Source organism: Agelaius phoeniceus, chromosome 29, assembly GCF_051311805.1.
Source record: "Agelaius phoeniceus isolate bAgePho1 chromosome 29, bAgePho1.hap1, whole genome shotgun sequence".
Taxonomy (NCBI): domain Eukaryota; kingdom Metazoa; phylum Chordata; class Aves; order Passeriformes; family Icteridae; genus Agelaius; species Agelaius phoeniceus.
Window position 1 is genome coordinate 5761651 of NC_135293.1, and position 12159 is coordinate 5773809.

General features: G+C 38.0%; 1 protein-coding gene across 3 annotated transcripts in view; it reads left to right on the forward strand.

The window, feature by feature from the left end:
* Nucleotides 1-12159, forward strand: part of SPPL2B (signal peptide peptidase like 2B) — a 31279-nt gene that overhangs the window by 8825 nt on the left and 10295 nt on the right. For all 3 annotated transcript variants that reach the window (XM_054649999.2, XM_077191544.1, XM_054649996.2), the window contains exons 3-13: nt 1406-1588; nt 2287-2376; nt 2730-2869; nt 3697-3839; nt 4664-4760; nt 4917-5033; nt 6512-6593; nt 7380-7454; nt 7588-7650; nt 8989-9088; nt 10046-10123. In XM_054649999.2, coding sequence (XP_054505974.1) covers nt 1406-1588; nt 2287-2376; nt 2730-2869; nt 3697-3839; nt 4664-4760; nt 4917-5033; nt 6512-6593; nt 7380-7454; nt 7588-7650; nt 8989-9088; nt 10046-10123 — 1168 coding nt within the window. The remainder of the gene's footprint in view (nt 1-1405; nt 1589-2286; nt 2377-2729; nt 2870-3696; nt 3840-4663; nt 4761-4916; nt 5034-6511; nt 6594-7379; nt 7455-7587; nt 7651-8988; nt 9089-10045; nt 10124-12159) is intronic.

A 12159-nucleotide genomic window follows, 5' to 3' on the forward strand; every position in this document is an offset into this window, starting at 1 on the left:
TTGTCTTTGCCTTGTATAGACTCAGCTAATAAACTCTTGCAGTTGCCCTGACTGTGTAATGTGAATCAGCACATGCATGACTGACGGTGGTACTTGTGAGACTGTACTCTAGACACCTTGTTTAAATCAGTCTCCTATAATTTCACTAGATTCATATCTCAGTAGCTCTGCAGGAGCCAGTACAGTCCAGAATAGCTTGCACAGGCTTGGTAGAGTATGCTATATCCCTTGCCTGTCGCTGTCTCCTTCCTTGGTTCTTTCCTGCTTTTCTCTTCTTTCACATTCTTGCTCCTCCTCCTTCAGTCCTCCAGCAGTACAGTTCATTCACTGAGGCCATGCAGTGCAGCACTCTGAGCTCACTCTGCATTTGTGTTGTGCTCTGTGCTCTGAGTCTTGCCTGGCCAGGAAGTGTGGGTTGGAGCATTTCACTGTCTCCAGAGGTCAGGCTGGAGACAGCAGTTTTCTGAATAAGGTGGAAGCTCCTGACAACCTGACACTTCCCTTCCCCTCCTAAAACTGTAGAGTTCATTACACAGGTATTGTATGTTGTGTACCTGTGGATTTTTAATACAAACTGTTCCATGTTTTCAGGTTAAAACTTTACCTTGACTCTACTCAAATCTGACAGCTCACCTCAGCAAGGGCTGAGACCTGCTTCTCTTAGCACAGCTTGGTTGTTTGGTAGATAATTGCAGTTTTCTGGTAACTCGCAAATAGAACTGGTCAAAGATGCTGGTGGTTGTTTAGATTTTGCAAGGAACAATTCATGCCAGTGTTATTTCTAAAACCTTGAAGTGTCTTTGGGATGTTCTTGTTGAAACACACCAGATTAGATGCCTTTGGGTCTGAGGAAGGGCAAAATTAAGGAATTGGGACAGGCTTGCAATGTCTCTGGATCACAAGTGGTGAGAGAAGTAGCTTAGAATCCAGTATTCAAGTACTTGGGATGCAAAATCTCAGGTCACTGGATACAGTAGGTTTCAAGATGGAAGTTTATTCCATATGCTTCTGTACTTTTCCCCAGCCTGTATTTTAGTTTCTAGCTATTCATACTCTCCATCATCCCAGCCTGCCATTCTGCTATACAAGCAAAGATAAAACCTTGCTGTACTCCTCCCACATCCTGGCCATGTGCATCAGAACAGCAACAATGCTGAAGAAAATAGATGCAAGTGAAGGTCATATTTTATTACCAGCAGAATTCTGTACAATAAGGTGAAACAAGGCAGGTCCCTACATAATAGAGAAGACTGCATTGTTTCAGCTTTCATTTTGTTCTGAGAATAGTCTACCACTCCATTACTGGAAGGTTTTAAATTACTCTTTAGAGACTCTGGCTTCTGCTCTTGACTTCTTTTATTATTTTATGTTATATATATGTATTTAACTAATTTCTTTTTTTCAGTCACTCCTGCAACTGCAGGATCAGACAGCATCTGTTTTGTGTTCTCCTTCTGATGTACCTCATGGGGGATTTAATAATCAAATCCCCATGGTGATGCGAGGAAATTGCACCTTCTATGAGAAAGTGAGGCTTGCTCAGATAAATGGGGCCCGTGGGCTGCTGATCGTTAGTAGAGAGAGACTGGTAAGTTGCTTTTTATCTTCCTATGCTGCTGATACTCCTCTGATGCTAGATATTGTCTTGTCTTTGGTGCACATTGCTGGTATTTGATGTTCCTCTTTAAAGTAAATAATGCATGTGTGTTCCTGCATGTACATATGTTGCATAGTTATGTGTGGAAACCATACATCTGATGGAAGAATGAATGAAACAAGAATCCTCATTTCAGCAGGAAGGGTTGGCAGCTCATGTGAAATTCAGGTTAAGGCCTCAGGATTATCCTTGTTCCAAATGAAACTGGAGTCAAAGGATGAGGTTGGTTTGTGACTCCATCATACTACCACACTGAATCTAGTGCTTTAGATTCAGCTGGAGCAGCCACAGCATGTATTTTGTAAAATTGGTAGTTTTGAAAATAAAATTAGTAGGTTTGAGTCCTGGTCAATACTAGAGGCATACATCAGTCATAAACCTGTGACCCTGATGTGCAAAAAAACTGCTTGAAATTTGGTTGCTTCATTTTGCTGTTACAGTCTTATATTACTTCTGTTTTACTGGGAGCAGGCATATATTTTGACTTTTGAGTGTTTGCTGTCATTAAGTTCCCTTCTAGAGTATTTTTCAAATTAGCCAGAACAGAATTTGCAACTTTAACACTTTTGAACCAGTAGAAGTATTTGCAGAAATAAACATATTCTTACCTGGTCTGAACTGTCTTTCAGGTTCCTCCTGGAGGTAATAGGAGCCAGTATGAAGAGATTGATATTCCTGTGGCACTGCTTAGCTATACTGATATGTTAGATATTGGCAAGGTAAACTCGATACTAAAAGCTCTCATTTATATTATCTCATGTAAATGAGTCACTGCTCAACAGTATTAAGTCCACCTTAAGAGCTTTGAATATGTAGAGAGTGTATTCATGAAGATTGCATTATTGTGTTTTGGAAAAAAAAATCTCTTGGGAGGTTATTTCTCATCTTTGGAATAAAATCAAAGTACAGCCTGGTGCTGGAAATAAATATCACTAATAGAAGAGCCAATAGATGGCTCTTATGTGTTTATACTAAAGCCTGATTCTGAGGTTGCTTAGTGAAAATTAAGTAAGTGAACCTTTGCTAAGGTGGATTTTTGGATGTCCTTCCTAACTTGTAGTTACCTCCACAGAGCTTTGGCAGCTCAGTGAAAGGAGCAATGTATGCACCAAATGAACCTGTGCTGGACTACAACATGGTGATTATCTTTGTCATGGCCGTGGGGACTGTTGCAATTGGAGGCTACTGGGCAGGAAGCAGAGATGTGAAAAAGTGAGTAACTAAATGCAATATACCAGTTTTCCTGTAGTTTTCACAGAACAAAAAAAAAAAAGGTGGTGTTTATGTAGGCATCACCTGGCAGCTCTGCTAGTGAGGTTAGGAGACTCTAGGGAAAAGGCTGATGTCATGTTTAAAAGGCCCTTTTGGTGTGATGTTCAAAAGGCCTTGCATTGGTTTGGTCACTGTAGGAAATCATTAGAGTTTAAATTGCATGTAGATTTTTTTAGGATTTTGCCATGTTAAAAGACCAAAAATTTGAAAAGCTCAGAAAGAAAATTATTAAGTAATAGGCTTCCCTTTTGCAAAAATTCACCACATAAATGCTTTGTAAAAAATAATAAAATTTGCTTTTACTGGTATAGGGCAAACCAAATTGATTGGATGGCTAATATATGCTATGTTTGTTACCAACTTTTAAATGAAGTTTTATGGTTACTTTTTGGCAGCAAGTGGGATTGGGAGAAGGTGGTCATTGTCCCACACTAATTTTAACATTTATTTTGTATACACAACCTGATTCAAGGATTTCTTCTGAAGTTAACAAATTATTCTGTGGTAGTTTTCAAGATTCAGTTGAGTTTTTAGCAAATGAAATAGTTCTCTAGATAAGTTAACACAGCAGTTACTGGTTTATGCATTTGTGTTACAGCTGATGTTCATACCTCCATGGAAAATATGGTGTCCCACTGACTTGAGTGGGAATCAAAGCAGGCATTGGTGTTGTTTCAACCCCTTGTGGTTTTTTGCTGAAGATTCAGTGTCCTTGTGTATTTTGTTGCAGAAGGAATGAATTGATGGTAGCCATGTTACTCTTTCAGGAGATACATGAAGCACAAGCGCGATGATGGGGCAGAGAAACATGATGATGAAACAGTGGATGTGACTCCCATAATGATCTGTGTGTTTGTAGTGATGTGCTGCTCAATGCTCGTCCTCCTTTATTTCTTCTATGACCACTTAGGTACTCTTAAGGTTGTATTTGTATTGATACATCTTCAATATCACAAGGCTGACATCGTTCAATGTACACTTTATTGTGAAAATAATAATGAAACATCTCTCTTCTGTCATGTGTCTTCATCCCAATATGATTTAAAATACTGTAAGAAAACTTACTGAGTAGATTTCTAATCCTTCTTTTTGTGAGGTTGATCATAAAGCTTCTTTCAAATGTTAAAGACTATTAAGTAGATAGAGACTTAGTATTTTCCACCTTTTATTTTTGTTAAAGGTGTTCTCAGACCTATTCTTTCTCTCTATTATTGTTCAGTTTGAAGTCAAGACAAGGATCATTTTTTTATCTTTATAAAGATTATCATTTTCTACTGATCACTTATCAGATTGACAAAACATGAGAGCCTAATGCTTCTTCATATTTTTGAGGAAGTAGTGAAACATGCATCCCATCTGTATTGATTCATTTTGCTACTTAGTGACTTTAATAGTTCCTTATAATGCTCCTGTGTACTCATAAAGAGAAGATAAATGCTACACCATAGGTTGCCTTTGAGGCTTATGACTTACTTAGAGAAGATTAGGATAGAGGTTTTTTACTTTAAGTAGATATTGCATAAAATGCACCTGAGTAAAAGGAGCTAGAATTAGATACTTAAAGAGCACAAATCTAATCAATCATTTGAAGTCTCTGTATTTATCTTTCACTGTTGAAATGCAAGCCTTATTTCTCATTTAGTCTTACTGACTGACTGTTCTTTATTCAGTCAGGATATGAAAAAAGCATTTCTTGCCTTATCCTACTTGGACTTAATACTTTTTTCCCCTCAGTCTATGTTATAATAGGAATATTCTGCCTGGCTGCCTCGATTGGTCTTTACAGCTGTCTGTCTCCCTTTGTAAGAAGATTCCCCTTTGGAAAGTGTAGGTATGTGGCAAATTTCAAACTTTTAATAGGGAAACTTAGATTTTTATACTGTTGGGTAGGTGTGGGGTTTAAAAGGTGGTTTCATGCTTCAAAGTGTTGATAAAGGAAGAGGCTATATACATTAACAATTGTAGCTTTGGTGTGATTCTTTTTCAGAATCCCAGACAACAACTTGCCATATTTTCACAAGCGTCCCCAGGTCCGGATGTTGCTCTTGGCAGTATTTTGTATCTCTGTCAGCGTAGTCTGGGGAATCTTCAGAAATGAAGATCAGTAAGTGATCTGTGCTAAAATTTTTTCTGTGCTAAAAATTGTAATACACTTTATAGTATAAATAACTGACGTCCACAGAAGTCTACATATATCCAGAAATTAGGAATGACAGGAAAAAAAAATAAAGACATGCAGAAATTCTTAGTTGTTCCTTATGTACTTCATTTTTTTCTTGTTCATTTAAATTACAGAAAACTGTCTCTTGTTAAGCTTGAATTTCTCTTAGTCTCAGTCAATATTCTGATCTTTGACTTAAGACAGCTTTTCAGAAGTGGTATGGAAAGTTGGACACAAGTTGTCTAACTTATTTCTTAATGAGAATAAGAACTGGTAAGATTGTCGGATCTTTAGTTTCTCTCAGCTTTCTTGTACAAGTCAGTAATTCTCTACAACCAGTGTTGCTGTAGTACCTAATTGTAGCAGGTTCTTACCACTTTTGTTAGAGGTGGATCTTTTACAGTGTTGTGTTTTTGTTTGTGTTTGGGATTTTTTACCTCTTACCTCACTCCCAGATATTCCAGTTTTCCCATATATACAGGTTGTGTTCATCTTCTTGGTTCATCTGTTGGGGGTTCAGTATTGGAACTGAAATGCTGGCTGTGTTTCTGTTGATGATATCAAAGATGTCTGACTTGTGCTTTGAATGCATGTCAGTGCTTACGTGGGATCTGTGTTCTGTGTGGACCAATCAATGACAGAACTCAAATCCAGGAATTATCAACTCTGAAAGACCCTTTAGAGAGATAAGTGTCAGACTGAGGAGTACAGCAGTACTATAGAAATGTTCCAAAATATTTAGGACTAGGAAATCCATTTTCTGCATCAGAGCTGAAGTGGGCCTGAGTGTTTCCTGCAAGAGCTCCATCAGCAAGTACACATGTATTGATCCAACAGCACCATCTGTCATTGTACCTAGACCATAGCAATTTTTGGGAAACCTTAGTGTTGTTTTTGTCAGATCCTGCTTGTCTTTAACCCTAGCAGTTGAGAGTAAAGCAAAGAGCACTTCTATACTCAACTTGCAAAACACAATTGAAAACCAGGCCCAGCTGTAAATTTGCCTCAGCACACAAGGGTGCACACCAAGATACAGGACAAAGGACCCCAGCACTTCCCATTTTGGTATCCCCTGATCTCATTCAGCCAGTTTTCAGTCCACCTCACTGCTCATTCAGCTAGTACTTCCTCAGTTTGTCTGTGAGGATTTTATGGAAGATTGTCAGTGGAAAGCCTTACTGAAGTCTAGATAGACAATCACACAGGTCTTCCCTCATCTCCCAGGCATTTCTTTGTGGAAGGTTATCAGGTTGATGAAAAACAACTTCCCATTTGGAAACTCATGCTGACAACGATGTCAATTTCAAGCAAGTACTTTGAATAAAAGGGTTTTTTCTTTGTCTCTTGTCCCTTAGTGAGGACAATGCTTGGTCTGTTTTTCCTGCTGTTTCCTGCAAAAATGTTACTTTTCTCTCTTTAAGGTGGGCCTGGGTTCTGCAAGATGCTTTAGGAATTGCTTTCTGTCTTTACATGTTGAAAACAATTCGCCTGCCTACATTTAAGGTATGAAAGTTAAACAGAAGTTACAGACTTTCAGAAGAAAGTTAAAGAGAAGTTTGCGAGTATATTGTCTTGGAAATGCAACTCCATTCATATGTTAGCATGGAAAAAAGGGATGCAATGAGTATAATGAAGACCCAGAAGTGGCATATGATTGTTCTGTAGATTCTGTTGAGTGTTGACTAGTAAATCACACACCACCTCTTTATTTATGTATTTGGTATTTGGGTATTTTGTTGGGGGGGGGGGGGGTGGTGTTTGTTCTGGTTTGATTGTTTTGATTTTGTTTTTCAAATTGACATACAACTAATGCATCAATCTAGTGGGTTTTTTTCCAAATCTTTCTGACCTTAGTCAGTATCCTAAGACAAAAATTAATATTAGTCATTTATTTGCCCCTTAAGCAGCTCTTCAAACTCTTGTTTCAAATTATCTTCACCTATAAGTTTGTACAGACTGACAGTAAATGGTATATAGTGTTTCAAGCTATGCCTGGCATCTTCCAGTGCAGGGCTGCTTCATATTTCCCAGCAAACTGCAGTGGCACCATTTTCAGATTTTACACGATAAAGAATTTTGGGCAATAACATGTAATTTTGTGGTTTATTATATATGGTGCATGCAAGACTCTATTCCTTTATCTAAAATATTTAGGAATTAAGAAAAATACATTACTGACTTGTTTTAGTCTTTGCAAGCTTTTTCTTTTAATAGCCTTCTAATTATTAATTCTTTGCTGTTTGCCAATGCATTGTATGTAAATACTAAATATCTTGTCTCTTCCTTCAGGGTTGTACCTTACTCCTCCTGGTTCTTTTTGTGTATGATGTATTCTTTGTATTTATCACACCTTTTCTAACAAAGGTAAGTAAGGTGCTTCTCTATTGCCTGCTGCCCACAGAGCAAAGTGTAATGACTTGTTTCTCTGTGTGTTCCTAAATGATCCCAGAGCTGCTGAGTGAAGTGCTCATTTACAATTTTCCCATTTTTTCTTTAGACTGGGGAGAGTATAATGGTGGAGGTCGCTGCAGGCCCATCTGATTCTGCCACTCATGAAAAGGTACTGCATGTTGTCTGAAAATCTGGCACTAGCTTTCAGCTATTACACTTTTAACTTCTCTAAAATTCAAGACCACAAAGCTGAAATGAAGATGTCAGTCTGAAAAGAACTTATTATGGGAATAAGTGCTCCTGAATGTTTATTCTGGAGGGGCAAAGCAGACTTGTAGTGGTTCATCACACCAGCTTTGGTTTTCCTTTATCTTTTTTTGACAGGGTTTCAATATAAGAAAGCTGGTTAGCTCAGCTTCACACAAACATGACCACATCTGTAAATATTAACTTGTTCCTAATTAAGCATGAGCATCTTTTCCTAAAGAGATAAAACATATAATCAGTCTGTCTCTTCCCCCTCCTTCCCTTTTTTGACATTTGCTTTATGAAAAGCTGAGGCTGTAGGTAAAAGAGAGAAACACAGATTGGAGACAGAAGAAAACAGAAGTCAGTGTTCAGTGGGTTTACACCGTTGGACAGCAGCCAATTGCATGAACACCTTACAAGATGTGGCTGACTCAGGGAGGAAAGTATGTGAGATATAGGAGATAGTGAGATTTAGTGAACAAAACAAAAAAACTAATCAGTAGGAAAACCTAGTTATGTTATTTTAAGGATTAATTTGATCTATTTCAGCAATGAATGTAATAGTGTCATGTGGGAAAGTAGCAAGGAAAATAGTTGTTTGCAGGATGTGGATCAATCCATACAGTCCATACTAATTTCTTTGACTTCTTTTGTTCTTCTCTCCTGTACCCCTTTAGTACCCCTTTGGATTCAACATTATGTCATGAAAGTATAAGTATATAAAATTATTTTGGCACTAATATAAGAAAAAAAAAAAAAAAGAAAGTTTCTTTAATGTACTGTAATAAAGAAAATACAGGTTTGCAATGGACCGTGGCATACTGTGCCTCACATTGCAATTTATGTAATAAATAGGAACACAGGGAAGAGTCTTTAAAGTGATTTGAAAAATGACTTTTTAAAATTATTCATGCCTTGGTCTTCTGAGACTTTTATTGCACCCAGGTGAATGAACTATATAAATTATTATTTCCTATGCATGTAGCAACTTACCTAAATTTTGCACATACCTGCAGCTAAAGCAGAGTTGATACCCAATTGTATATGAAAACTTTGAAGTTAACCTAGTATTTAGAAAGTATTTCATTGCTCCCATCTTAAATGTATTTTGTTAGTTGTCAGTAATATTGTATGTAATGAATGTATAAAAAGATCCATTTGATGTATTTGAAACTTGCACTTTGAGTACAACAGAAACAAGTTCTGGTAGGTAGTGTCACTGTGCTTTTCATCAGACATGTGTCTCTCTCATTCCAAGCTCCCAATGGTCCTGAAGGTTCCACGACTGAATTCCTCACCATTGGCTCTATGTGACAGGCCTTTTTCTCTCCTAGGATTTGGAGACATTTTAGTTCCAGGTATTGTTTAGCATGTTAAGAATTTTACATGTTGCATTGTCATATTAGTTTATTCTTCTTGTACTCCTGCTTCAAGTGGTAGGTTTGATTTTACTACTGTAAACCTGATAAGTTTTCAAGTATAGGGTTTTTTTGTGTACTGTTCACTTTTTCAACAAGAAAAATGCACATTAATCTCATGGTTCACTTTCACATGCAGTGATGTCAAGAAATGTAGAGAAATTGAAGGAATAGATTTAGCAACTGATTCTATACTATAAAGCATCTTTGATAGTGTGGTGATAGAGGAAATTATTTGTCCATTTGCACACGGATTAAGTACGGATGCCTGACCACTCAAAACTTCCTAACTGTTAGTCACACTACACCCAGTATTTCTGCCACACTTTATCTCAAATTTGATTTTAGATTGTATGTAGAACTATACCTGGCATCACTGCAGATGAAAGAATTATGCACCTTCTGGCTTTCAGATTTCTTCTGCAAAATAATTTGTTTACTTTCTTGTATTTTGGGAAATATGAACTCTGTCATGCCCATTAGTCTCCCGTCCTCCCCCCAACCTGAAGCAGGTATAGTCATTAACCATAAAATTCTACTGTCTTCAGTACCAGCTCGAAGGGCTGAACTTACTCTTGCTCTTGTCGTGAACACTGTATTTTTGCAAATGTTTAGTAGGGATGAGATTACATTTTTATCTATGATCTGCATGTTTGTAGCTGTGTATTTTACTTTTGGACTGCTTCCAATACATGGGGCTTGTACCATCAGATAACTGGTTTGTAAATTGTGCAGCCTCCTGGATATATTGTCATGGTGCTTATACACAGGGTGCCAAGGAAGTTTTTTGGGAAAAAAATGTTCTTGCAAGTTCTTAGCTGGTTTGATGGTTTTATTTTTATCATGAAGTGTGTGACTAGGTTGAAAGCATATTGTAACTGTTCTTTCTTTTCCTAGGCTTACTGGTAGCCTATTGCCATAGATTTGATATTCAGGTGCAGTCATCCAGAGTCTATTTTGTAGCCTGCACAATAGGTATGTACCACAGTGCCACCTGAACACAAGACCTACAGGAGTGGCTCCCTCTAAAAGCATGTCATCAGTCTTGCATGGCATATCTGGGGCTTTTATCCTGTTCCTCCTTTTATTATTAAACAGAAACATTTAGCAAAGTGCTTTCAAGGCTAGGTCTTCCATCACCAAACTAGCTGATGTTGCTTTTCTGAGCTGTTTTGCCTGCCTTACGTAAGGGGAGCTCTTGTTACCATGGCTGCCAAGGGTCTCAATCTACCCCTTGTAATTACACTGTTTTTACATATGCTCAGCTACTCATCGAGGTTTCTTGATTCATGAATCTTTGAGTTTATTGTGCATGAGAATTCAGGTTCAGGGATATCATCCTTTGACTTTGTTCTTAATTTCTTGTGTATTCTTAAAATCCATAACCTATGATTTAGGGAATTTTATTATGCTGACTATAACACCTCTAGATAAGTTTTCTTTAGTTGTAAAATCCAAGGAATTATGTGCCATGAACATAAATACTACTGATGAATAGGATCTGACAGATTCCTGTTGTCTTTCTTACAATGTACTTCTGCTAGCAAAGACTTCTAATGCTTGCAGTGAATTTCATGAGAAATTGTCATTAACAACTTCTTTAGAAATTCTTTTGGAAAAATATCCAGGTTCATGGACACTTCTAGCAGGGGTAGAGAGATGCTTTTATTGATGTTCCAAATCACTGTCTCATATATAGTAAAACAAAATTGTTGTCTTATCTGGTACTTTAAAAATATGTTTGCAGAAATCAGAAAATGTTGTATTGATAAAGAGGCAGCAGTGTGCTATCTATTTCAGCAATGAATGTAATGAGCCACATACAGGGCTGAGTTAGCAAGATGTAGTCAGCAGTTATGAGAGGAGTGATTATTCCTCAAAATTTGTCACTTAAGACTGAGTTAAGCAGGATCCCTGGTGCCAGACAGACATTGACATGCTGGAGTAAATCCAGTGGAGACCGTCAGGATGGATGAAGACTGGAGCACACGGGTGTAAAAAGAAGAGAAGGCAAAAAGGAGATTCTGTTGCTTCCCACAGCTGCCTAATAGGAGACTGCAGAGAGGACAGAGAGGCTTTTCCTACAGGTGTGAGGCAATGGACTTAAATCATTATAAGAAACAATAAGAAATAATTATATATACGGAACTCTCAATAATAATAGAATATGCCCCTGCCCAAAAAGCATTTTCAAGAGCTGTAAAAAGTTATTGATTATTCTAATCACAGCCCTCTGAGATCATCAAGTCCAGCCAGGCCCCCAGGACTGCCAAGCCCACCTCTAACCATATCCCCAGATGCAAAATCCATACATCTTTTAAATCCCTGCAGAGATAGGTACTCCATCACTGCTCTGGGCAGCTGTGCCAGGACTGGAAAACCTTTTTGGAGAGGAAGCTCTCCCTAATATCCTAAACCTCCCTTGGCAGAACTTGAGGCCATTTCGTCTTCTCCTGTCCCTTGTTCCCTGGGAGCCCACCTGGCTGCACCCTCCTGTCAGGGAGTTGTGGAGAGTGAGGAGGTCCCCCTGAGCCTCCTTTTCTCCAGGCTGAGCTCCTTTCCCAGCTCCCTCAGCTGCTTCTCTCAGACCCTTCCCCAACTCTGTTCTCTTCTCTGGACAGCCCCTCAATGTCTTCTTGACTTTCTGAAGAAAAACCTGGATCTGAAGAAAAAGTTGGATTAACTTCATTGTCTTGAAAATGTAATTGAAAATAATTACATTATGAGATCCAACCTACTTCTCTTCTACTAAATAAATTTTGCCACATTTATGCAGAAATTAAATAGAAAGTAATAAAAACATATAACCTAGAGCAGGCTGGCTTTTTTTTTAGCTGTGTGGCAGGATAGGAAGAAACAGCTAAAGCCAACCCAAACAAGAAGCACATAATGGTCAGAATATTTGTCTGTATCTGCTGAGTTCATAAGTATAATATGATGCACAATATTTCATATACAGTATGGACTAGGCCAATCACACTACTTTCACATGTTATCAATAGAAAAACTGT